At 42.0% G+C, this 24,004-nt stretch overlaps 2 protein-coding genes across 3 annotated transcripts in view; both read right to left on the bottom strand.

Moving 5' to 3' along the window:
• cep135 (centrosomal protein 135) overlaps positions 1–10,240 on the bottom strand; it is a 79,674-nt gene extending 69,434 nt beyond the window's left edge. The window contains exons 1-4 of the mRNA XM_084307429.1: positions 10,104–10,240; positions 9,650–9,771; positions 7,691–7,881; positions 6,117–6,284 (exon numbers count right to left, since the gene is read on the bottom strand). Of these exons, the coding sequence (XP_084163555.1) occupies positions 6,117–6,284; positions 7,691–7,881; positions 9,650–9,762 (472 nt within the window). The 5' untranslated portion in view covers positions 9,763–9,771; positions 10,104–10,240. The remainder of the gene's footprint in view (positions 1–6,116; positions 6,285–7,690; positions 7,882–9,649; positions 9,772–10,103) is intronic.
• A 3,326-nt stretch (positions 10,241–13,566) lies between these two features.
• Positions 13,567–24,004, bottom strand: part of exoc1 (exocyst complex component 1) — a 67,325-nt gene continuing 56,887 nt past the window's right edge. For both annotated transcript variants that reach the window (XM_084338090.1, XM_084338091.1), the window contains 6 exons: positions 17,440–17,516; positions 16,481–16,709; positions 15,188–15,371; positions 14,880–15,079; positions 14,350–14,544; positions 13,567–14,076 (listed from right to left, as the gene is read on the bottom strand). In XM_084338090.1, coding sequence (XP_084194216.1) covers positions 13,924–14,076; positions 14,350–14,544; positions 14,880–15,079; positions 15,188–15,371; positions 16,481–16,709; positions 17,440–17,516 — 1,038 coding nt within the window. In that variant the 3' untranslated portion in view covers positions 13,567–13,923. The remainder of the gene's footprint in view (positions 14,077–14,349; positions 14,545–14,879; positions 15,080–15,187; positions 15,372–16,480; positions 16,710–17,439; positions 17,517–24,004) is intronic.

Here is a 24,004-nt window from a genome sequence, read left to right as displayed (position 1 = left end):
GGATAAAAGTATTCTGTACTTCTGTATGACAACAATGTATGCCTTTCAAATGTTAAATGATAAATGATTAAATGATACACACTGAAATCTACGCTCTCTCATCCTGCTTTCCACAACGCGACAATATTATTAAACAGCAGCTCTGTCATTGAAGTGGGAAAAGTGAGCCGTATTGTTTATTAGTACATTGCATAGTATATTGTATGGTAACTCAGTTACTTCTATTCTGCATCGAACATTGTACATATGTCTATACTGAACAGCGTGACCTCTATTTTTACTTCTATTTTACATGCTATACTATTTTATTTCATACTTATCTTGTCTAGCACAGTCTCTAACAGTAACAGTAAGAAGCATTTTGGATAAAAGTATTCTGTACTTCTGTATGACAACAATGTATGCCTTTCAAATGTTAAATGATAAATGATTAAATGATACACACTGAAATCTACGCTCTCTCATCCTGCTTTCCACAACGCGACAATATTATTAAACAGCAGCTCTGTGCTGTTCAGTATAGACATATGTACAATGTTCGATGCAGAATAGAAGTAACTGAGTTACCATACAATATACAATATACTATGCAATGTACTAATATACAATACGGCTCACTTTTCCCACTTCAATGACAGAGCTGCTGTTTAATAATATTGTCGCGTTGTGGAAAGCAGGATGAGAGAGCATAGATTTCAGTGTGTATCATTTAATCATTTATCATTTGAAAGGCATACATTGTTGTCATACAGAAGTACAGAATACTTTTATCCAAAATGCTTCTTACTGTTAGAGACTGTGCTAGACAGCATAAGCGTGGCGCGATGTGAAAGGGGAAGTGAACTCCAGCGTCTCGCCACAGCAGGGCGCAGCGGCAAGCCTGCCGAGTCTGCCGCTGCGGCGTTCCACGGCGTGTCACGTGGCCGTCGCGGCCAATCAGGCGAACCCGGAAACCGAAATCCGACTAAATCCGTTGCGGAAGTGATAAACGCGTCCTGCGTATACCCCCTGGTGTCCTGGGTTGTTGACTATCTGACGGGCAGACCACAGTACGTGAGCCTACGGAGCTGTGTGTCAGACAGACTGGTCAGCAACACCGGGGCCCCGCAGGGGACAGTCCTCTCTCCCTTCCTCTTCACCATCTACACCAACGACTTCCACTATCCGTCAGAGTCCTGCCACCTTCAGAAGTTTTCTGATGACTCTGCGATAGTGGGATGTATAAAGGACGGTGACGAGAGGGAATACCGGGAACTGGTAGTGGACTTCGTCACATGGTGCGATAAAAACCACCTGCAGCTAAATGTGGCGAAGACCAGGGAACTGGTGGTGGAGCTGGGGAGGAGAAGGAGTGCACCTGTGACCCCCGTTTCCATCAGGTTGAGGAGTACAATTAAATACCTTGGTGTGCACATAGACAACAAACTGAACAGGGCAAAACACGCAGAGGCACTGTACAAGAAGGGCCAGAGCCGACTACTTCCTCAGAAGGCTGAGATCCTTCAATGTCTGTACAAGGATGTTGAGGATGTTCTATGAGTCGGTGGTCGCGGGCGCCTTCTTGTACGTACGCTGTGACCTGCTGGGACAGCGGACTGAGAGCAGGGGACACAAACAGGCTGGATAAGCTGGTCAGGAAGGCCAGTAGCGTGGTCAGGGTGGAGCTGGACTCCCTAGCGAGGGTGGCAGACAGTTACGATCTTCCTGGACTCTTACTTTTGAAACAGCACTGTGCAATATTACACCTACTGTAGACCTCAGTATATTTTTACTGTATATTTTATTCCATTTTATTCTACTCTTATCTTAGGCAATTTGATTTGTTTTGTTATTCTTAACCTGTTCTTTCTAAATGTTTAATGTTGAGCGATTTGCAGTGTCAAATTTCCCTTGGGATAATAAAAGTATTTCTATTCTATTCTGTTTACCATAAAATGACATTTGAACAATAATGCAATGTAGTGCTTGTAGAAGCCAAAACCAACATATTGGAAGTTGTATTGTTTATGGTAATGGTATTGTATTTATGTTTTGAATATTAGGGGCACACCACTAGGGGCACATCACTTCTTAGTATAATATTAGATATTGTGGTGACTCACTTATCACGCACAATTGGTGCAGACATTCACTGGACTTGAGGAGCGGAGGAATGCTCCTTTAAGCCTGGGGATTCTGGGAACGGGGTGGGTATTTGGTGACCTATATTATGTCACCCGTCAGCTGGCTGCTGTCACTTTCAAGTAGTAACGTAAACGTCTCTGCACTCCGTTGGATGTATGTAATTTATGTTGGGAAGTAAAAGGAAAGACTCGACTACCGTCTCCCGTTTCATCCTTTCTTGCGATCCCACAATATATTATAATCCTACGAAATTTTGTTCCTACCGGAGCAATAGGGAAGACGCAAGAGAACTGTTCTGTTCTCAACCATAATTTTCTTTGGATAATAAACCTTACAAACTACATCAGCTGCAGCCTAGACATTCAACTCTGTCAACATCCACAACTTTTTGTTACCCGAGTAGAAGAAAATCTGAACCCCATTTGCATACATCGTGCAGCATTGTCAATTTATTAGGGAATGACAAGCGGCCACTAGCGCACCCAGACTATGGAATGCTCTCCCCATCCACCTGAGAGCACCATAATCTGTTGAGGCTTTTAAAAGGGGCCTAAAAACATTTCTTTTTAACAAGGCTTTTGCCTGAATTTCTCTTTTATTTTTACTTCTATTCATTTTATTATTATTATTTTATTTTACTTTTATGTTCTTCCATTTCATTGGTTGTTTTATTCATTTCAATTGTTTTATTCATTTTAATTGTTTTATTCATTTAACTTTTTGTCTTTATCTCCTGTAGCACTCTGAGATTCTCGTGAATATAAAGTGCGGTACAAATTGAATCTATTATTATTATTACTACAGTACTAGTAGTAGCGGCAATTAGAAAGGAAAATAAATAGCTGGATACGGATCCTAACTAAGTAGGATGCAGTTAACAGACTGCTGGAGAATGTAAAGCCGTCTTTACACTGACCCGGGTGTGATAGCTGTTGAAAGGTATCAAGCCAGAGAAATTGAGGGTAATAATAATAATAATACATACATTTTGTACAGCGCTTTTCCGAATGCTCAGACACTTTATAGAGCAAAATAAACAATACAGTTTTAGTAGAAAATATATATATATATATTTATAAAGAAATATAAAAGGTGAGAGAGGAAGGAGTTCAAGGCTTGAAGGCAAGGGTAAAAAGGTGGGGTTTTAGGGCTTTAAATTATGAGAGGGTGTCTGCATTTTGTATTTATTGGTTTAAAATACAGAGACAGTGCATATTAAGGAACATTTGACTGTAAATATGCCAGTTTACCCAAGTTGGCTAATTTTCAACTGTAGTCTCTGGGGCAGGTGACATGAGCACAACAACTAAAACACAGCAGGAATCAGCATAGGTTACAATACACTAAAATACATACAAATAAATGCATTAAAATACAACCCCTCAGTTAAAAAACATAGTACAATAATTAAAACACAGTAGGAATCAGTATAGGTTACAATACACTAAAATACATACAAATAAATACATTAAAATACAATCCCTCAGTTAAAATGGTCGCACACTTGACCATCTCTCAGGGTGTCTGCATGACGGATATGGTTGGGCAGGGCGTTCCAGAGGGTGGGGGCAGCTGCAGCGAAGGCCCTGTCACCCCAGGTCCGGAGTTTAGTCCTGATGGGTTGGAGGAGGTTAGCATCTGCGGACCTGAGGCAGTGGGTAGGCGTGTGGTGGGGAAGGAGGTCAGAGAGGTAGGAGGGGGCCAGGTTGTTGAGGCCTTTGAAGGTGATGAGTAGAATTTTGGTCGGAGCGGCAGGTGGAGGTGAGCATGCGAGCAGAAGAGTTTTGGACGTATTGTAGTTTGTTGAGGATTTTGGTGGATGTGCCATACAGAATGCTGTTGCAATAGTCCAGTCGGGAAGTGATGAGTGCATGGGTCAGTGTTTCAGCAGCAGAGAAGGATAGTGAGGGGCGTAGACGGGCAAGGTTCCTGGGGTGGAAGAAGGCGGTTTTTGTGATCTGGTTTACATGCAGGAGGAAGGAAAGGGTGGGGTCAAGAATGATACCTAGGTTGCGGACGTGGGTGGAGGGGGTGACAATGGAGCCATCGATGTCGACTGAAAAATCCTGGGTGGGGCGGGTCAGGGAATTTGGCCAATGATGCAATAGCATATATCTGCAGAGCCACAGAGCCCAACGTCTGGGCGGGGCTTCGTGGCATGGACCTGGCTTTGCACTACTGCGCATGCGGATGGGGGGGGGGGGGGGGGGGGGGGGCTCTCCGCATTTCTCAGAGACGCTCTCTGATTGGCCAACGCCTGTTTCTACACTGGTTAAGCTTAGGCACTCTTCGAAGTTGGTTAAGGTTAGAGTTTGTCTTAGAGCGTGACGGCAAGTTCTTTCGACGGTTAAGCTTAGGCACTCTTTCGAAGTTGGTTAAGGTTAGAGTTTGTCTTAGAGCGTGACGGCAAGTTCTTTCGACGGTTAAGCTTAGGCTCTCTTTCGAAGTTGGTTAAGGTTAGAGTTTGTCTTAGAGCATGGCGATAGAATGCCAGGTAGTTTGCAGGCTGTTTGGCGCCCCCCCCCCCGCTAATCCTCAGTAGTGCAAAGCCAGGTCCATGCCACAAGCCACGTCACGAAGCCCCGACTCAAGCCACGTCCACGCCACGAAGCCCCGCCCAGACGTTGGGCTCTGTGGCTCTGCAGATATACCCTACTCCAATGATGAGTAGTTCAGATTAGTCAGTTGAGTTTAAGAACGTTTTTTTGCATCCAGATTTTTATGTCAGAAAGGCAGGTGATGAGGGTGGAGTGGGTGGCGGCAGTGATGGTCTTGGTGGAAAGGTAGAGCTGTGTGTCATCAGCATAGCAGTGGAATCGGAGGCCATGTCTGTGGATGATCTGTCCAAGTGGGAGAATGTAGAGGATGAACAGCAGGGGACCAAGTACTGAACACTGGGGGACACCGTGGTCCGTGGGGGACTGGGACAATGGGGGATTTGGAGTTGTTGGTGTAGATTAATTGGTGTCTGGTCAGAGAGATATGAATTGATCCAGGAGAGGGCAGTGCCAGTGATCCCAATGGTGGACTGGAGGCGAGATATGAGGATGGAGTAGATGATGGTGTCGAAGGCGGCGCTGAGGTCAAGGAGGATGAGGATGGAGAGGGAACCAGTCAGCAGATAGCAGAATGTCATTGGTGAATGGTAACCTTTAATAGAGCGGTTTCTGTGCTGTGTTGTGTTTGGTGCGAAAGCCGGATTGGAAGGGTTCGTAGGTTACTGGATTCAAGGTGGGATTTTAACTGAGTGGCAACAGCTCGTTCTAGAATTGTTTACAGACAGAGGAGGTTGGAGATGGGGCGGAAGTTGTTGAGGGTGTCAGTGTTTAGTCTGGGTTTTTTTAGTAGAGGGGTAATGGCAGCGAGTTTCAGAGCGGGGGGGGGACAAGGCCAGTGGACAGAGAGGAGTTTATGATAGTAGTGATCAGGGGAGAGTGAGGGGAGGCAGGCCTTGACTCAAGGGGGAGGGGATGGGGTCCAGGATGCAGGTTGAAGATTTCATGCCAGTCATGATGGTGGATAAGTCAGATGCTGTGCAGAGAAGGATGAGAGTGGGGGATTTGGAGGTGGGGGAGGTCGGGTTCCGGATCAGAGACAACGGAGGTGGAGGAATTGGCCAGTCGGTTGTGAATTGTGTCAATTTTAGTTTGAAAGTGGGGGTAGAATAACCTGACCCACCTCAAGACCTATATGAGAGCAGCAGGAGCCGAGTTGTCGGACCAAATGCCACGCTAACCATCTCATGCCACTACAAGTACATTAGTTGTGTGACGTGCACATGAAAGTAGGAATTAGGAAAACATGAGATGTTTGTACAAGATATATAGTTGGAGGAAATACATTGATTCACACAGATTCCTCTCTACGGTGTTCATACAACATAAATGTAAATAAAGAATACCAGTAGAAATTGGTCATGGTCTGCTAGGGCATTTTAACCTGGGTCAGCACTGGCAGTGGGAAGAGGGTATATGTTAGGGCCCTCATCTTACCCGGTGTCTGCACCACAGCTTGCATGTTCTTCTCCTGCAGCTGTTGTATGCGTTCTGCTTTGACCTTGCTGTCCTTCTCCAGACAGCGGACCTTGTGCACATACTGGTTATTTAGAAACTTCAGGTCAGACGTCTCATGGTCAAGTTTCCTGACATAGGCCTTTAGCTCTGAAAGAAGACAGCAATATGTCAAGGCCAAGAGTCGACAAGTTGTGTAGTCTTCATCAGGGAAGCCTATATGTCAAAACAATGGCTTGAATAAATAATTTATGCAATCAATAATATATTGACTGGGGGGGTCATGGGTGTGAAATCAACACTATCAAGGGCTTATATTTAGGATATAGCTATAGTGCGATTCCTCAACCAGAATTTGACTGCTGGTCTGGTCTCTGACAAGAACAAGTTACAGGTTGAACAAACCCTAAGTTCAGAACTCGACAGAATCTGCACCTGGCTCGTTGATAACAAACTATCATTACACCTGGGTAAAACAGAATCCATTCTCTTCTGATCAAATAACAAACTCAAGACCAACGGCTTCTCTGTTACAGTGGGTGACAATATTGTCACAAGGAAAGATGAAATTACATAGTGGGTTCCATCCTAGAGGCAAATCTTTCCTGTGACAAGATGGCATCCAATGTAATCAAAAAAGTGAACAACGAACAAGATTCTTACCGGATCTCCACTCTGGTAAACAAAAATACCCTGAAGACTCTGGCAGGAGCACTCATTCAAGGGTACTACGACTATGCTTGCATCTCATGGTACCAAAGCACCTCAAAGGCACTAAAAACAAGATTACAAACATCACAAAACAAACTGGTCAAACTACTGCTTGACCTTACTCCTAGAACCCACCACACCCCTGCCCATTTTGACAACCTAGGATGGCTTAGAGTAGACGACAGAGTACAGTAACTTTCAATGGGCCTGGTCTACAAGATACACTACACCACTAAGGTACCCATGTACATGTCACTATACTTCCCAAAGGTCAGTGAATACCACGACACCAGAGGGAGTTCCACAAATCATGTCCAACCCAGATTCGGCTCAAACAAGGGACTAAACATGTTCCGCAATTATGCCACATCAATGTGGAACGCCCTACCCACAGCCCTAAAAAGATGTGAATCCCTAGTCCGTACCCACCTTCAAACCGCTCTCAAAGAGCACCTACGGGAGGCTGCAATTCGAAACTGGCCCCCGTAAATGTCTGAACCCCCCTCCTAATGTACAGTTCCCTCCCCCTCGTATGTATATATTTACTGTTAGGATCTGTTTAACATATCTTGTATGTCCCAAATGTAACAGTACTGTATATCTGTATGTCATGTATGTCATACATGTCATGTTTAGTTTAGATTAGAAGATTAGATTAGATTTTTATATCTGTATGTTGTGTATGTCATAAATGTCATTATGAATTGAAAATGGGGGTCCCTGATGTAAACAAGACGAAAGTCTTTCTCTGGTCTGCATTGAGCTGTACTGTACCCATTCTGCAATCTGTTAATTAAAGTTTTCAATCAATCATCCAATCAATCAATCAAAGACTGGGCTGTTACCTCTGGTGACCCGATCCTTCTCCTCTCTCAGTTTAAGAAGTCCAAGGTGTAGTTCATTGTTCTCCTTCACCAAACGGGCATTCTCAGTCTTGTATGGCTCCAGGAAGGCATCAATGTGTTTGCCTTCTTTTTCCGTCTTCCCAGCTGACAGTTTGGCATCACGCAAACTTTCAGTTGTATGGACTAAATCTCTGTAATGCGGGAAGGAAGGCACGCAGTCATTCAAGAAATAACCTTTGTTTCGACTATGCTATAATTATATGGTGGGATGTACGAGGTAGGGCATCGTTAAAGCTAGCCCCTTTCGTGACTTTCGGTTTGCAAGCCTGGGGCACAAAAGCCCCAGGCTTGCAAACCGATTGATTGATTGATTGATTGAAAAGTTTATTAACAGATTGCAGAATGGGTACAGTACAGTACAGCTCAATACATACAATTGTTAAGGGGATGCAGACCAGAGAAAGACTTTCGTCTTGTTTACATCAGGGTCCCCCATTTTCAATTCATCATAACATATATGACATACATGACATACAGATAGACAGTACTGCTACATCTATACATTTATGACATATCAGATTTGCAAATACAGTACTGTTTGTGATACAAAAAGTGTCCAGAAAAAGAGTATATACTTTTGACGTAGAAACTGTACATTGGAGGAGGTTGGGTGGGTGGGGTTGGTGGGTGGGGGCTGTACATTGGAGGGGGGGGGGGGGGGGGGTGGTTGGGGTAGGGGGGGGGGGGACACTGTACATTGGAATACTGACAAAGCCATACTTGGTAATTTACTGTACAACTGGGTTAAGACATTTGTAGGGGCCAGTTTCGAATTGCAGTCTCCTGTAGGTGTTCTTTGAGAGTGTTTTTGAAAGTGGGTAGTGATTCACATTCCTTTACAGCTTTGGGTAGGGCGTTCCACATTGATGTGGCATAATTGCGAAACGTGTTTAGTCCCTTGTTTGAGCCGAATCTGGGTTTAACATGATTTGTGAAGCTCCCTCTGGTGTTGTGATCGTGGTATTCACTGACCTTTGGGAAGTATTTTGACATGTACATGGGTACCTTGGTCGCGTAGTGTATCTTGTAGACCAGGCCCATTGCAAGTTGCTGTACTCTGTCGCCTACTCTAAGCCATCCTAGGTTGTCAAAGTGGGCCGGGGTGAGGTGGGTTCTAGGAGTCAGGTCAAGCAGTAGTCTGACTAGCTTGTTTTGAGATGTTTGTAATTTGTTTTTAGTGCCTTTGAGGTGCTTTGGTACCATGAGGTGCAAGCATAGTCGTAGTACCCTTGAATGAACGCTCCTGCCAGAGTCTTCAGGGTATTCTTGTTTACCAGAGAGGAGATCCGGTACAAGAATAGAGTTCGTTGGTTGACTTTTTTTATTACATTGGATGCCATTTTGTCACAGGAAAGATTAGCCTCTAGGATGGAACCTAGGTAGGCAATTTCATCTTTCCTTGTGACAATATTGTCACCCACTGTAACCGAGAAGCCGTCGGTCTTGCTGAGTTTGTTATTTGAACCGAAGAGTATGGACTCTGTTTTGCCCATGTGTAATGATAGTTTGTTGTCGGCGAGCCATTTGCAGATTTTGCCTAGTTCTGAGCTGAGGGCTTTTTCAACCTGTAACTTGTTCTTGTCAGAGACCAGCAGGGCTGAGTCGTCCGCAAACAGGAACAAGTTGCAGTCACAAGCTGACGACATGACATTTGCATAAATTAGGAATAGTAGCGGTCCTAGTATGCTTCCTTGTGGAACACCACAGCTCACTGTGAGGGGGGGGGGGGGGGTAGGGTACCGTTTACCTCCACCATCTGTTCTCTCCCCTCCAGGTAGGATTGTATCCAGCTCACTGATAAACTATCAAAACCTATTGCTTTTAGCATGTCAATCCGAAAGTCACGAAAGGGGCTACGTTAAAGCAACAACAGGTACAGGTGGACAGTCAGGGCCTCACCTGAACAACTTCTCCACCAGCGGCAAGGTCTCGATCCCCAGCGGCTGTCGGTACCCCAACTGATCCAGACGTTTCCTCAAGTTAACGAACTTCCTCTCTGCGTTAGTGCTCATTGTTGCAAACTGACAGGATACAGAATAAACACACTGAAGCTGGTTGACATAAACTACAGTTAGATAGCCAGCGTGTGTTAGCTGGTCATGACAAGTTGGTTGTTTGGTTTGTTGCCGTAACTACTAAGGTGAAGGTGACGTTAGCAAGCTTCAGCAAGTTAGCAATTGCCCTTTACTGTTTAGATCTGACCGTAGCTAGCTAGCGTTAGCTAATACTAGCATTACTCTAGAATAACGAGAGGCAGGCTAACGTTAGCTGGCCAAAGACTACGGACAGTTTTGCAGCAAGTTTGCAAGCATATAGGTCAGTCCTCCTAATAGTAGACGTTAGTTTAACTTACGGTGGCCTCTGCTCGCAAGAAGCTGCTACGATCTGTTGACTACTTTGACACTGGCTTCCAAACCCAACCAGCCGTTAACGACCAGCCCTTGTAACCTAACGTCCACATGCTATAACATTCATTGACGTTATTGTCTTAGTTAGTTGAGTTAATTAGCTGTCGGTCTATTGATATATCCCAAGAGATTAGTGATTCCGGTCAACTCTGTATTCTACAGATTTCTCTCGCGGTAACGTAGTTTAAAAAGAGCGCCGAGTCGCCGACGCTGCCTGCTGTCCTCAACTCCCATCTCCATGGAAATGAGTTGACACGCCGGGAGGTGGGGGCGTGTTTTGAATGAATGAATGAATGAATGAAAACTTTATTTAACAGATTGCAGAATGGGTACAATACAGTACGGCTCAATACATACAATTGTTAAGGGGATGCAGACCTGAGAAAGACGTTTGTCTTGTTTCCATCAGGGTCCCCCATTTTCAATTCATATAGACATATATGACATACATGACATACAGATAGTCAGTACTGCTACATCTATACATTTATGACATACCAGATTTGCAAATACAGTACTGTTTGTGATACAGAAGGAGTCAAGAAAAGGGAGTATATACATTTGACGTAGAAACTGTACATTGGAGGAGGTTGGGTGGGGGGGGTTGGGTACATTGGGATATTGACAACCATACTGGGTAATTTACATTGGAGGTGGTTGGGGGGGGGGGGGGGGGGCCGGGGGGCACACTGTATAAACAAGTAACACTGTACATTGAGGGGGGGGGGGAGGAGACACTGTACAAACAAACACAATTGTACATTGAACTATTGACAAAACCATACTAGGTAAATGACTGTACATTGGAGGGGGTTGGGTTAGGATATTTACAGGGGCCAGTGTTGAATTGCAGTCTCCCGTAGGTGTCCCTTGAGAGAGGTTTTGAAAGTGGGTAGTGATCCACATTCCTTTACAGCTTTGGGTAGGGCGTTCCACATTGATGTGGCATAATTGCGAAACGTGTTTAGTCCCTTATTTGAGCCGAATCTGGGTTTAACATGATTTGTGGAGCTCCCTCTGGTGTTGTGATCGTGGTATTCACTGACCTTTGGGAAGTATTTTGACATGTACATGGGTACCTTGGTCGTGTAGTGTATCTTGTAGACCAGGCCCATTGCAAGTTGTTGTACTCTGTCGTCTACTCTAAGCCATCCTAGGTTGTCAAAGTGGGCAGGGGTGAGGTGGGTTCTAGGAGTAAGGTCAAGCAGTAGTCTGACCAGTTTGTTTTGAGATGTTTGTAATTTTGTTTTTAGCGCCTTTGAGGTGCTTTGGTACCATGAGGTGCAAGCATAGTCGTAGTACCCCTGAATGAGTGCTCCTGCCAGAGTCTTCAGGGTGTTCTTGTTTACCAGAGAGGAGATCCGGTACAAGAATCGAGTTTGTTGGTTGACTTTTTTTATTACATTGGATGCCATTTTGTCACAGGAGAGATTAGCCTCTAGGATGGAACCCAGGTAGGTAATTTCATCTTTCCTTGTGACAATATTGTCACCCACTGTAACTGAGAAGCCGTCGGTCTTGCTGAGTTTGTTATTTGAACCGAAGAGAATGGACTCTGTTTTGCCCATGTGTAATGATAGTTTGTTATCAGCGAGCCATATGCAGATTCTGCCTAGTTCCGAGCTGAGGGTTTTTTCAACCTGTAACTTGTTCTTGTCAGAGACCAGCAGGGCTGAGTCGTCCGCAAACAGGAACAAGTTGCAGTCACAAGCTGACGACATGTCATTTGCATAAATTAGGAACAGTAGCGGTCCTAGTATGCTTCCTTGAGGAACACCACAGCTCACTGTGAGGGGGGGGGATAGGGTACCGTTTACCTCCACCATCTGTTCCCTCCCCTCAAGGTAGGATTGCATCCAGCTCACTGATAGACTATCAAAACCAATTGCTTTTAGCTTGTCAATCAGAATGGAGTGATTGACCGTGTCAAAGGCCTTTTGTAGGTCCAGCATGACCATGCCGCAGTATTTGCCTGCGTCCACCTCTTGTTTGATGTGGTCATTCAAATAGAGAAGGCATGTGTCAGTGGAGTGGGATGTTCTGAAGCCAGATTGGAATTCGTAGATTAGATTTTTTTCCGCTAGGTACTTTTCGACCTGTTCGTAGACTATTTTTTCCATGACTTTCGAGATGGAGGTGAGAATAGAAACAGGGCGGTAGTTGCCTGGGTCTAATTTGCTGCCCTTTTTGTGCAGAGGGGTCACCCTCGCAATTTTGAAGTCCTTGGGGACGTGTCCCTGTTTTATGGAGAGGTTTATTATGTGTGTGATGATTGGTGTGATGGCGGCTGCTGAGTCTCTGAGGAATTTGGAGGGGATGTTGTCATGGCCAGTGGCCTTGTTAGGTTGGAGGGCGCTCAGTTTATTGAGTACCTCATCTGTTGTTACCATTTCCAGCTTGAAGTCGTCCTTGCGGACCCCTAGGTTTTTGTAGTAAGCTACTATGTGTTCTACCCCATAAAGCCCTGAGTGGGAGGGTAGTTTGTTTACCAGTGTTGTGGCTATGTTTGTGAAGAAAATGTTTAAGTAATTGGCTACATCCAGCTTGTCTGTGATGAGCGTGTTGTCCGTTTTTATGTTTATGTTTGAGAATCTGGTTTTAAGTTTTTTACTGCATCCTAGTTGATTATTGAGTAATTTCCAAAGTTCACGTGGTTTGTTTTTGTTTTCCTCAGTTTTGTCATTGATGAAATTCTTTTTTGCAGTTTTGATCATGGAGTTTACGTCGTTTCTTAGTCTGTTTCTTTCTAGTTTGAGTTCAGTCACGTGGGCTTGGAGTTCACTGCTCGTGCTTTTAGTAAGCTTTGACTGACTTTTACGAAACTCAGAGCATTTTTTGTCTCTGGTTTTCATAGCGGCCAGTATTTCGGAGTGCATCCACGGCTCAGCGCGATTTTTTACCCTGGTGGTTCTTAGGGGGGCCATGTCGTTTAGTATTGCTGAGAATTTGGTTTTGAAACCAAGCCATGTTTCGTCAACCAGTGTACCATTGAGTTCATCTGACCAGTCCAGACTCTCCAGTTCAAGGTTGAAGGCCTCGCTAGAGTAGGTTTTGAGGTCTCTAGATGTGACTATGTTTGCATGTCGGAGTTATCCGGATGGGCGGCGTTTCATTGATTGATTGAAAATTGTATTAACAGATTGCAGAATGGGTACAATACAGTACAGCTCAATACACACAATTGAGGGGATGCAGACCAGCGAAAGACTTTCGTCTTGTTTACATCAGGGTCCCCCATTTTCAATTCATCATATGACATACATGACATACAGACAGTACTGCTACATCTATACATTTATGACATACCAGATTTACAAATACAGTACTGTTTGTGATACAAAAAGAGACAGTCGCGTCGCTGCTCAGCCTTACAACAAAAACTGCAGTACAACAAATGGAGTTCGGGTGGCAAGTGTAATTTATTATGTACATTTGGCATTAAGAAATAGCAATGATATATCAGGAAGAAATGTCATACATCAGAAGCACACAACTCAATATCGACTCAACTCAATGATCAAGTGAGCTTTGCAGCAAGTGGCTAAATCATCATAAAGACTAAACACAGAGATACGCGACGCACAGATGCAATTGTCTGCAACACTGTAATCCTTTGTGTAAATCTCTCTTTCAACAGTCAGGCACATTTACAATGTCAGTTCAATTAATTCAAAGCAATGGATGTCTTGGTGAGTAGTGCATCTTCAACGAGTGTGAGGCAATTTGTGAACAAGCAATATGATGAAGCACTCCACAGTGGCAAACTTAATGAGACTGAGCAATGCTCGAGAAGTATTCCAACATGTCTTTGATGGTAAAGTCCATAGTGATTCCAGATCCAGGATAACAACGGCCGATCAAACCTTCAAAGTGCTTGTACTGACGGATGAACTCATCTTGCATAGAGTGCCACACCACCTAGTGGGGGGAAAGGGGATTGTAGTGGAATTACAGTCAAGTTTGTTGGCCCAGACACAAGTTTTTTTTTAATATAGTAATATATCTGATTATATTATTTATACTAATAAAGTATAGCTCAGTGGGTAGAGTATGATTCAGACTAAGGCCACCCATACTAAATTTTTTTGTATCGATTAACACTATGAGGTATTTTGGACTGCAAAGGTGTCCAAAACTCTGCTTGTTTTATTCAACTAACGTTAAATGGCATAAAGACCACATGTTTCTCACCTGCAGCAGGCTCTCCTCCTCACACAGGTGTTTGTCTACCTTCTTGTACAGGTTGTCGAGGCCCTTCTTCACCTCCTTGCCGGGGTACTCTTTGATAACCTTACGCAGCTCCTGCTTGTTAAAGGCCAGCTGGTAGCTCACCTCCTCCTCACGAACGCCCTGAGCTACGCGTGCCTCGACCCCTTCAAAGAAGTGCTGCAAAAGACAAGAGAATACAATTTACTTACAATTGACCCGATTCTTACAGTATCTCTAAACCAGGAATTCTCTATCTGGAGGGCCTGGAATCCCTAAAATTGTTCTTTGATTCAAGACTTGTATTTGTCATATGCACAATTAAACAGACAGTTACACTGTACAATGAAAATCTTACTTAGCTAGTCCCCCCTTCACACAGAATCTCAAAATATAGACTTAAACTAGAATAGGAGGGCACCCTTCAATAGTCAAAGGGCACCATTCCATCTATGCATCCCTGTTCTGAAGGGCCATAAACCAAATCTATAAATAAAAACATTAAAGAAGATTACATTGAGTTTCTCCAGAGGCTGGCCCAGAGAGTTGATGACGTAGGACTGCAGGTGGTCTGTGTATTTGTGCTTGGCCTCTCTTCTCTCCATCTCCAGGCAGGAGATCTTGAGACGGGACAGCGTGGAGAAGATGTGGTGGAAGTTCTCCATCATCACTACGTCCCTCGGCGTCTTCTGGCTCTCATTGGCCACTTTCTCCACTGGAGACAAGAGGACAAAGATATTCAGCACACTATCAGCACTATACCACTCAAACCTATTACTAATAATCAATACATCTCATTCAGCACAGGCTGAGCAGGACTCACCATTCAGGAAGACGGCCCTGATGAGCTTGACATAAGCCTTATCCAGATCCCCACGGCGCTCCGCGTTACGAAAGATGGTCTCAGCCAGCTCAGCAAACTCTTCAAACCCAGTAACAAAGGGCAGGATTCCCACCTTGCTCTTCTTTGAAATCTTGACTTCCTCCATCTGTCTGATCTGACCAGACTGTAAAACAAAAAATAGAAAAGGAACGTCTTTAATCGGTCACTAGACAAGCATAACCAGTCACATTACCATATTATATAATCTGTCACTAGACAAGCATAACCTGAGACACATTACCATATTATTTAATCTGTTAGACAAGCATAACCAGTCATATGACCTTATTATTTAATCTGTCACTACTAGACAAGCATATCCAGAGTCATAGTACCTTATTATTTAATACGTCACTAGACAAGCATAACCAGATTCATATTACCTTATTATTTAATCTGTCACTACTAGACAAGCATATCCAGTCATATTACCTTATTATTTAATCTGTCACTAGACAAGCATATCCAGTAATATTACCTTATTATTTAATCTGTCACTACTAGACAAGCATAACCAGAGTCATATTACCTTATTATTTAATACACAAGCATAACCAGTCATATTACTTTACTTTATTATTTAATCTGTCACTACTAGACAAGCATATCCAGTCATATTACCTTATTATTTAATCTGTCACTAGACAAGCATAACCAGAGTCATATTACTTTATTATTTAATCTGTCACTACTAGACAAGCATATCCAGTCATATTACCTTATTGTTTAATCTGTCACTAGACAAGCATATCCAGTAATATTACTTTATTATTTAATCTGTCACTAGACAAGCATATCCAGTCATATTACTTTATTATTTAATCTGTCACTAGACAAGCATATCCAGTCATATTACCTTATTATTTAATCGGTCACTACTAGACAAGCATAACCTTATTATGTTCCTCATTGCATTACCTTTTAATATCTATAGATAGATGTCACTTGAAGTTGCTCTTGATGGACATAGCCATCTATGGACATTGGTCTGTATTATGTACATATAATTGCCAGGGCATTTTTGCATTATTTATTCATTTTCATTTAGTTTTCTTTTGTATTTCACTTTTATTTCTCTCATGTCTTTATCCATTATCTGTGATTTTCTTCTCGTTAATCTTTTCTGGTTTTCTACCACATTCCTTTGTGTAGGACTGCTGACAACAATACAATTTCCCCTCCGGAAAGTTCACAGTTCTTGTTTAATCCCCTAATTTTATGGGTTCTACTCACAATGCATTTGTCAAAATTCCTCTTGACAGTGACCAGCACATTTCCCAGAGTGGTGCTGAGGTAGGATGCGGGGTCAACGTTCTCCGCTGTCCACACATGGTGACTCATCTTCACCAGCATGTAGAGAGAATGGAAGCTGTCAATCTTGTCGCCCAGGGCGATTAGACTGTTGAGTTCTGTTTCAATGCTCATGAAGATTTTATTCATCATCAACCGCACCAAGTCTTTCCTGGTAGTGGTTAAAAGAGAAGAGAGATCACGGTCTTTAGAAGGAAAATAAATTGTAGACGTTGACGATGTTTTCTTGACAACAATGCATAAATGCAGTGCCAACAGGAGGCAAAAGAACATTTAAACCAATTTCCTCTTTGTGCATTCAGTAGAAATCTATCCGGCTGCAAGCTAGCCTATTTTAGTACAAATGAATGGAAGCGGAATTGGACCACTAGCATAGCTTACAACTCTAGGAGAGGTGTTTTGGGCCAATAGCTAGACTTCCATTCATTTGTGCTAAGCTAGGCTAGTTAGTTGCCCGAGATAGTTACTTGCTAGTTACTTGCCTGAGATAGTTACTTGCCTGACATAGTTTAAAGAACATTTACATCATGAAATTACATTCTTGTTTCTATACCGAAACATCAACATTAAAAAAATCCAGATGCATAATAAATATCAAATGACATAACATTTTCTTTCAACCATCCCTGTTTGATGGTGTCTCTTCCTATTGTAGTATCCTTATTTTGAGAACTCAAAACTCATAAAACACCTAAAAGGTTAATACTGGTGGAATTAAGTGTGATATCTGAAATTCTGATAGTCAGAACAGAAGTGTTGCCAATAAATATGTAACTAACTAGTAACTAATTACTCTGATGATCAGAAGAAATATGTAACTAACTAGTAACTACTTACTCTGATGATCAGAAGAAATATGTAACTAACTAGTAACTACTTACTCTGATGATATGGAGTGTCTGTGTTCCCCTTGAGCAGGTTTTGACAAAGCAGTTCCATCTGAATCATCCGTTTCAGGCTGTTAAGAAAACAGCACTTTAATAAGAGAAACCTAAACAGCAATCTGCAGCCAATTAAAACACATAAATCAATGATACATGGGTTATGACGGAAAGCAGCTAGGAATAATCTACTATCAATTAGACATTTTGAGTATGCAAGCTTAGAAGTTTAAAGCCAGTAAAGTGCTATAAAAATGAATTAAATTCAGAATAGGGCTGGGCAATATACAGACAATTCTGAATCATCCAAAATTCTGAATCCTTTACAGATGTCATTCAGTGCCACGTGCGTATTACAGAGAAACCGGGAAACCGATGGCTTGGCTCTGCCTAATTTCATCTACTACTAGTGGGCTGCCAATATTCAGAAGATATCCTACTGGCTTCGCTCTCCCTTGACAGACTGGTGCCTGTTGGAAGCTAGGTCTTGCCGTCTAACTTGCCTTCCTGCACTGATCTACTCCAAGCTGCCACTCTCTCCCTCTAAATTCACGCTCAACCCAGTGGTAATAGCTACACTCAAAATCTGGACCAATTTCGTACCCACTTCAAATATATAGATAGTTCCATCAACGGCCCCATAAATAACAACCACTTATTTCCCCCCTCAACTCTTGATTCTGCTTTCTCACTCTGGAAAGACAAAGACCGTGTCAAATTCTCAGACCTCTTCAACAATAATAGGTTTGATAGCTTTGGAACAATCTGAACCAAGTATAATCTACCCCGGAACAATCTATTCCGTTACTTCCAGATTAGGCATTATATACAAGCCTGCTACCCCTCCTACCCTGATCTCCCCTGTGATCAGCCCTGGGAATATCTCTTCACAATCAGACCGGGGCGGAAAGGCTTTATCTCTGATGTCTACAGCTTTATCTCTGATCTTGACACAACCTCTCTGTCAAAAACAAAGAACAAATGGGAGGCTGAGTTTGGAGAGGACCTCTCTGATGAATGGTGGATCAGAGCTATAGACCGCATTAACAACACGACCACCTGCGCTAGATTCCAATTCAAAATCTTCCATAGACTCCACTACTGCAAATCCAAACTGGCAGCGATATATCCTGATGTGGAAGACAAATGTGACCGATGCACTCTTTCTCCAGCCAATCTCCCCCCCCCCCCAAATAGCTATGTGGCTTACGGATATTATGTTTTTTTTTTTTTTTTTTTTTTATTAATTTTTTTTTTTATTATTGCAAAACAAAACTTATTAAAAGTCAGTACTCAACACACAATGTATAATGAAACTTTCAGTAAAGGTGGTTAAAATATATGCAAGTACAGAAACAGGATAAAACAAAAATAGTCAATAATAACATTTTAACCGTATACAGTGTATATCCAGCGAAGTTACAATTATATAAATGTTAGTATATAATATACCCCTAATACCTATTTTCTAAAACCCTACACACATATGCTCCAGCTCAAACCCCCCCCTCCCGGACCCCCTCTTGGATAGTACCTCCATTATCCCTCACTCCTAACCAGACACTACCATTATAGGCTAGCTTTTATTCTCTCCACCACTTCTAACCACATTGACATTTTGGATTCATTGAGCCCCAGAATTCTTGCTGTAGATATTTCTTGATATATCACATCGAGATATGTAAGAAACCACACTTTCCGGCACATTTTTTCCGGTTGAAACCAACGTGATGCGATCAGTTTTTTAGCTACTGTGATACCCGATAAAACCAATCTTTTTAGTTGTGGATTCACTGCAAACTCAAAAACATCATTCAATAGCAATACCGCAGGGTGTACAGGTATATTCCAAAATACGAGTATTGATAATTGTTGGGACACATCTTTCCAGAATGCCTTAACTGGTGGGCAGTCCCAATACATGTGCATAAATGTTCCTTCGTCCCCATTTGTACATTGGGAGCATTTGGAGTCTTGTATAAGCCCCATTTTGCACAGCCTTATAGGAGTCAAGTATGTCCTGTGAATATAGTTCAGATTGATTTGTTGATGATCCGGGTTCCTTGATGTAAGTCGGACATTTGCCCAGGCTCCTTGCCAATCAAAGTCATTTTCCAGGTCTGGTATATCCCTCCTCCAGACATTGTCTAGTTGAAGGGTTTCATACGAGGACGTTAGTAATTGATAATAAAAACCTGATACAAAACCTCCCAATGTATCTCTTTCATAGAAAAATTTGTGGTATCTGTGGTGTTCAATTGGTATGAGTAATGGAACACCGTGAGATCTCATACAAAGTCGTAACTGTATGTAAAAAAGCCATGTGGACTCGGTGAGGTTAAACTTTATGCATATTTCGACATAACTACAGAGGCCCTTGTTATTAAAAATATCCCCTAATGAGTGTATGCCTCTCTCTTCCCATATAGGGAATCTTATAGGTCGTTTTCCCATTAAGAGAGCATTGTTATTGAATATGGGAGTGTGATTATGCCATACTTGAGGGTTAGGAAATTTCCTTTGTGTTTCCCGCCATGTCCTGATTGCATGGGTAATTATTGGGCCAAATTCTCGCTCACAATGCTTGATTGAAAGTTTAGTGTATGCTATGTCTTTCAATCTCTGTGGGGCTACTATGTTTTCTTCTAATTTTCTCCAAGATACCAAAGCCTCGGGGTCAAACCATATCTTCTTCAATGGTCTTAATGTGAAGGCATTAAAATATTGTAAAAAATCTGGGACTGCCATGCCACCGTCTGCTTTATTTCTCTGTGCGGTGGATCTTTTTATGCGAGGTGGTTTGTTATTCCAAATAAATTTGTATGTGGAGGTTTGTAATCTTTTCCAGTAGCCCTCTGGAGGAGGTAACGGAAGCATTGAGCTGAAGAAATTGATTCTTGGTAATACATCCATCTTAACTATTGATACCCTTGCCTGTACTGAGTTTTTAAGTTTTGCCCACCTGTCCAGGTCGTCTTTGATTTTGTTCTGTATTTTTGTGTAATTGTGCTTCACCGTTTGTCTTATGGTGGGAAATATTTCCACACCCAAGCATCTGAAATGTTTGACCATGGGTATCGCACCTGGGAGGGTTGTCTCTTTTTTTGCACTGGTGTTAAGAGGAAGCAAAGCCGACTTAGGCCAATTTATTTTAAATCCCGATAAATCACCAAAGTTCTCTATCAACTTGAGTATAAGCGGCAATGTGTTGTTGGGGTTTTGCATGAACAATATTACGTCGTCCGCATATAAACTAATTTTATGATGTGTGCCCTTGATTACTATTGGTTCTATGTGTTGGGATTGTCTTATAAATTGTGCTAAAGGTTCTAATGATAGATCGAATAGTCCGGGACTAAGAGGGCAACCTTGTCTGGCTGAGCGTGATACCGGAAAGATATCGGAGATGAATGTGCCTGTTGTAATCCTGGCCGATGGGTCCTTGTATAGTACTTTAATCATATCAATGAAACCTTTTCCTAACCCCATCCTTTCCAATACTGCCCATAGAAACGACCATTCCAACCTGTCAAATGCTTTCATAGCATCCAGGGATAGTATCGCCTTAGGTGTGATGTCCTCTTTGTCTGTATCTAGTACGTGCAGTATTCGCCTTATGTTATCATTGATCAGGCGACCTTTTATGAAGCCTGTTTGGTCCGGATGAACTAAAGACGTCATATGCTTTTGCAATCTGATGGCTAATATCTTAGAGTACAGTTTGACATCGGTTCCGAGGAGGCTTAAAGGACGGTAACTACCGCACTCAGTGGGGTCTTTGTCTTTTTTGTGAAGAACTGAAATGAGTGCGGTATTTTGGTGTTCAATGAAGCTTCCCTCTTTGACTGAGTATAAGATCATATTTAGTAATAAGGGTCCAAATATGTCCCAGCAAGAAATGTACATTTCTGATGGGATACCGTCAATTCCCGGAGCTTTGCCGTTTTTCATTCCGGATATGGCCTTCTTGAGTTCTTCTAATGTGATCGGTACTTCTAACTGTTTAGCGTCTTCCTCCGTAAGTTTAGGGAGAGTAATTTGATTAAGATATGTGTCTAATTTGTCTTGATCAAAGGTCGTTTCTGAGTTATATAAATCGGAGTAGAATTCTTTGAATGTATCGTTTATTATTTTGGGTTCTGTTACTAGAGCTTGTTGTTTCCTAATGGCAGTTATATCTGCAAATTTTGCATTAATTCTTAGTCGCATGGCTAATAGGTGACTAGGTTTAGAACCTTGGAAGTACTGCTGTTGTCTTGTGCTGCGTATTTGCAATTCCGATTTTTGTCTGTACATTGCTTTGATCTCTGTCTTTAGAATGTTAACTTGGTTATCTAGTCTAGTAGAGTTGTTGTATTTTAAAGAATTAAAAAGCGTTGAGTAAAGCGTTTCCATTTCAGACAGTTTTGTGTTTTGATTTTTGCGCAATATGGAGGTAAATCTATCCGAGAAATCCTTGATCATATTCTTTACCGACATCCATAATATTCTGGGATCTTGCACCGAGTTAGCATTATCCCGTAGGAATACTGTGAGAGCTTCTTTAATTTGTGTAATGAATTCCTTGTTGTTAAGCAGCATCGAATTAAAACGCCATCTTGGGGCCCGGGCAGATAGTGTACCAAATGTTGCTTTCAGGATTAAGTAGCAGTGATCTGATAGCGCATTGGGTGTCATTTCCACTTCATATTTATCAAATATTCTCGGGGATGCAAAGACGTAATCAATTCTGGATAGTGTGTTGTGTCTCGCCGAACGACAGGAGTACTTGCGGGTCATGGGGTTAAGTGAACGCCATAAATCAGTTACTCCTGTTGATTTCGACCAATCTTTTAATGCTTTAGATGAATTCTTTTGTTCGCTGGAGAAGGAAAGGTAAGTTTTGTCCATCCTTGGGTTCCAAATGGCATTAAAATCTGCACCTATTATATATGAGTACTCGGGATGGTTTAACATTTCTCCTGTTAGTGAAGTGAAGAAACCCACTTCGTACAAATTCGGGGCATATACCGCTGCCAATGCAATTTTCCTGTTATTGTGTATAATCCTAGCTATAGTTATGCGCCCCTCAGCATCCGACCATACCCCTTTCAATTCGATATTTAATTTGCGTCTGACGACTATGGCTACCCCTCTAGTTCTCGTAGCAAAAGAAGAGTGACTAATATTATGGTATATGTTATCCGCTAACGTATTTATGTCTCCCTCTAAAATGTGCGTTTCGCTTAATAGAGCCACGTCCACATGTTCTTTTTTCATCAGTGTGAGCACGCTTTTGCGCTTGTGTTGTTTGTTTATCCCACCGGTGTTCCATACCATTATATTCAAACTAGCCATAGTCTATGCATGTTTTCGTGTAGTTTTTGGTAATGTTTCTGGAGTATGAAGCTACAATAGATGTACATCCAATTAATGAGGTCCCGTTGAGAGCTGAGCTTAAAAACATATATATATATACAAATAAAAATCCCCTATTTTCCCCTCACCCAGAAAGTCGAACATGCCTGTGTTCCAAGAACACATCCTCCGCGATTGACTTTCTCCCATGGTCCACCGGATTGCCCAAACTGAGCATTGTAATCCTAATTTTCCTATGCTAATTGCCATAGGATCTAACATTTCCATTCTATTGCAATAGAATGTCGCTTTTGGTCTTGCACCTTCCCTTACTGTAATGAAGTATTGTGATAAATAACATAAAAATAAAAATAAAAAATAAAATAAAAAAAGAGAATAAACCTTTATCGACATATTCTCGATATTATGTTCTTTTTAAAGTTGGAAAAGATTAAGTTTACCCAATACTGGCAGCCATTTATCACTTACTTTGAGAACCTTAACGCTACCCACCAACTAATTCCCTTATAGTCAAAAGTTCATGTCCGTGTAAGAATGCGAGACTTATCAATGTAACCCTGAGACTAGAGCAAAGATCCACTGAAACTACTATAAGCCCTGAACAGCTGGAAATAACACCTACATCTGACGGACCTGATAGCTGTACACACCAACCATGGCCTATAGCCTACTGTGCCTACGTGTGAGTGACTCCCTCGAATACCATTTTATTTGTGACTTTTACTTTTTATTTCTCTACGTTTTTTATATTATTCTTTATACTTTAACTTTTGATTGATGTATGCAGATGTGACTGCATATGACATATGTTGACATACTCCATGATACAACTCAGGTACCCTGCTCTGAAAATGGCAGTAATAGGAAGTGCTTAAGGCGAGGCACCCCAGGTGAATAGGCAAATATAAATCTTTTGGTTGATTTTGAGATTGTTATATTTTGCTTCCTAAACATGTCTTCTATGAAACTAGTGACAATAAAACGTCAATAACACACATTTAGTTGTTTATTTTACTTCATTTTGCCTGATTGCATCCATAAATGTGCACATATTTAATGGAGAAGTGCCTCATTTGCATATATAAACATAAAATTCAGAAAACTTGCAATATATTTTTTCTTAGTTTATATGTACATAACAAACTGGGAAAGTTTCATAGTGATATCTATTCAAATATTTGTTTAGTCTATTCCCCCTAATAGGCTA

This window comes from Notolepis coatsorum (genome assembly GCF_963971535.1).
Source record: "Notolepis coatsorum genome assembly, chromosome: 2".
Lineage (NCBI taxonomy): Eukaryota > Metazoa > Chordata > Actinopteri > Aulopiformes > Paralepididae > Notolepis > Notolepis coatsorum.
This window is presented reverse-complemented; position numbering and strand designations above follow the sequence as displayed.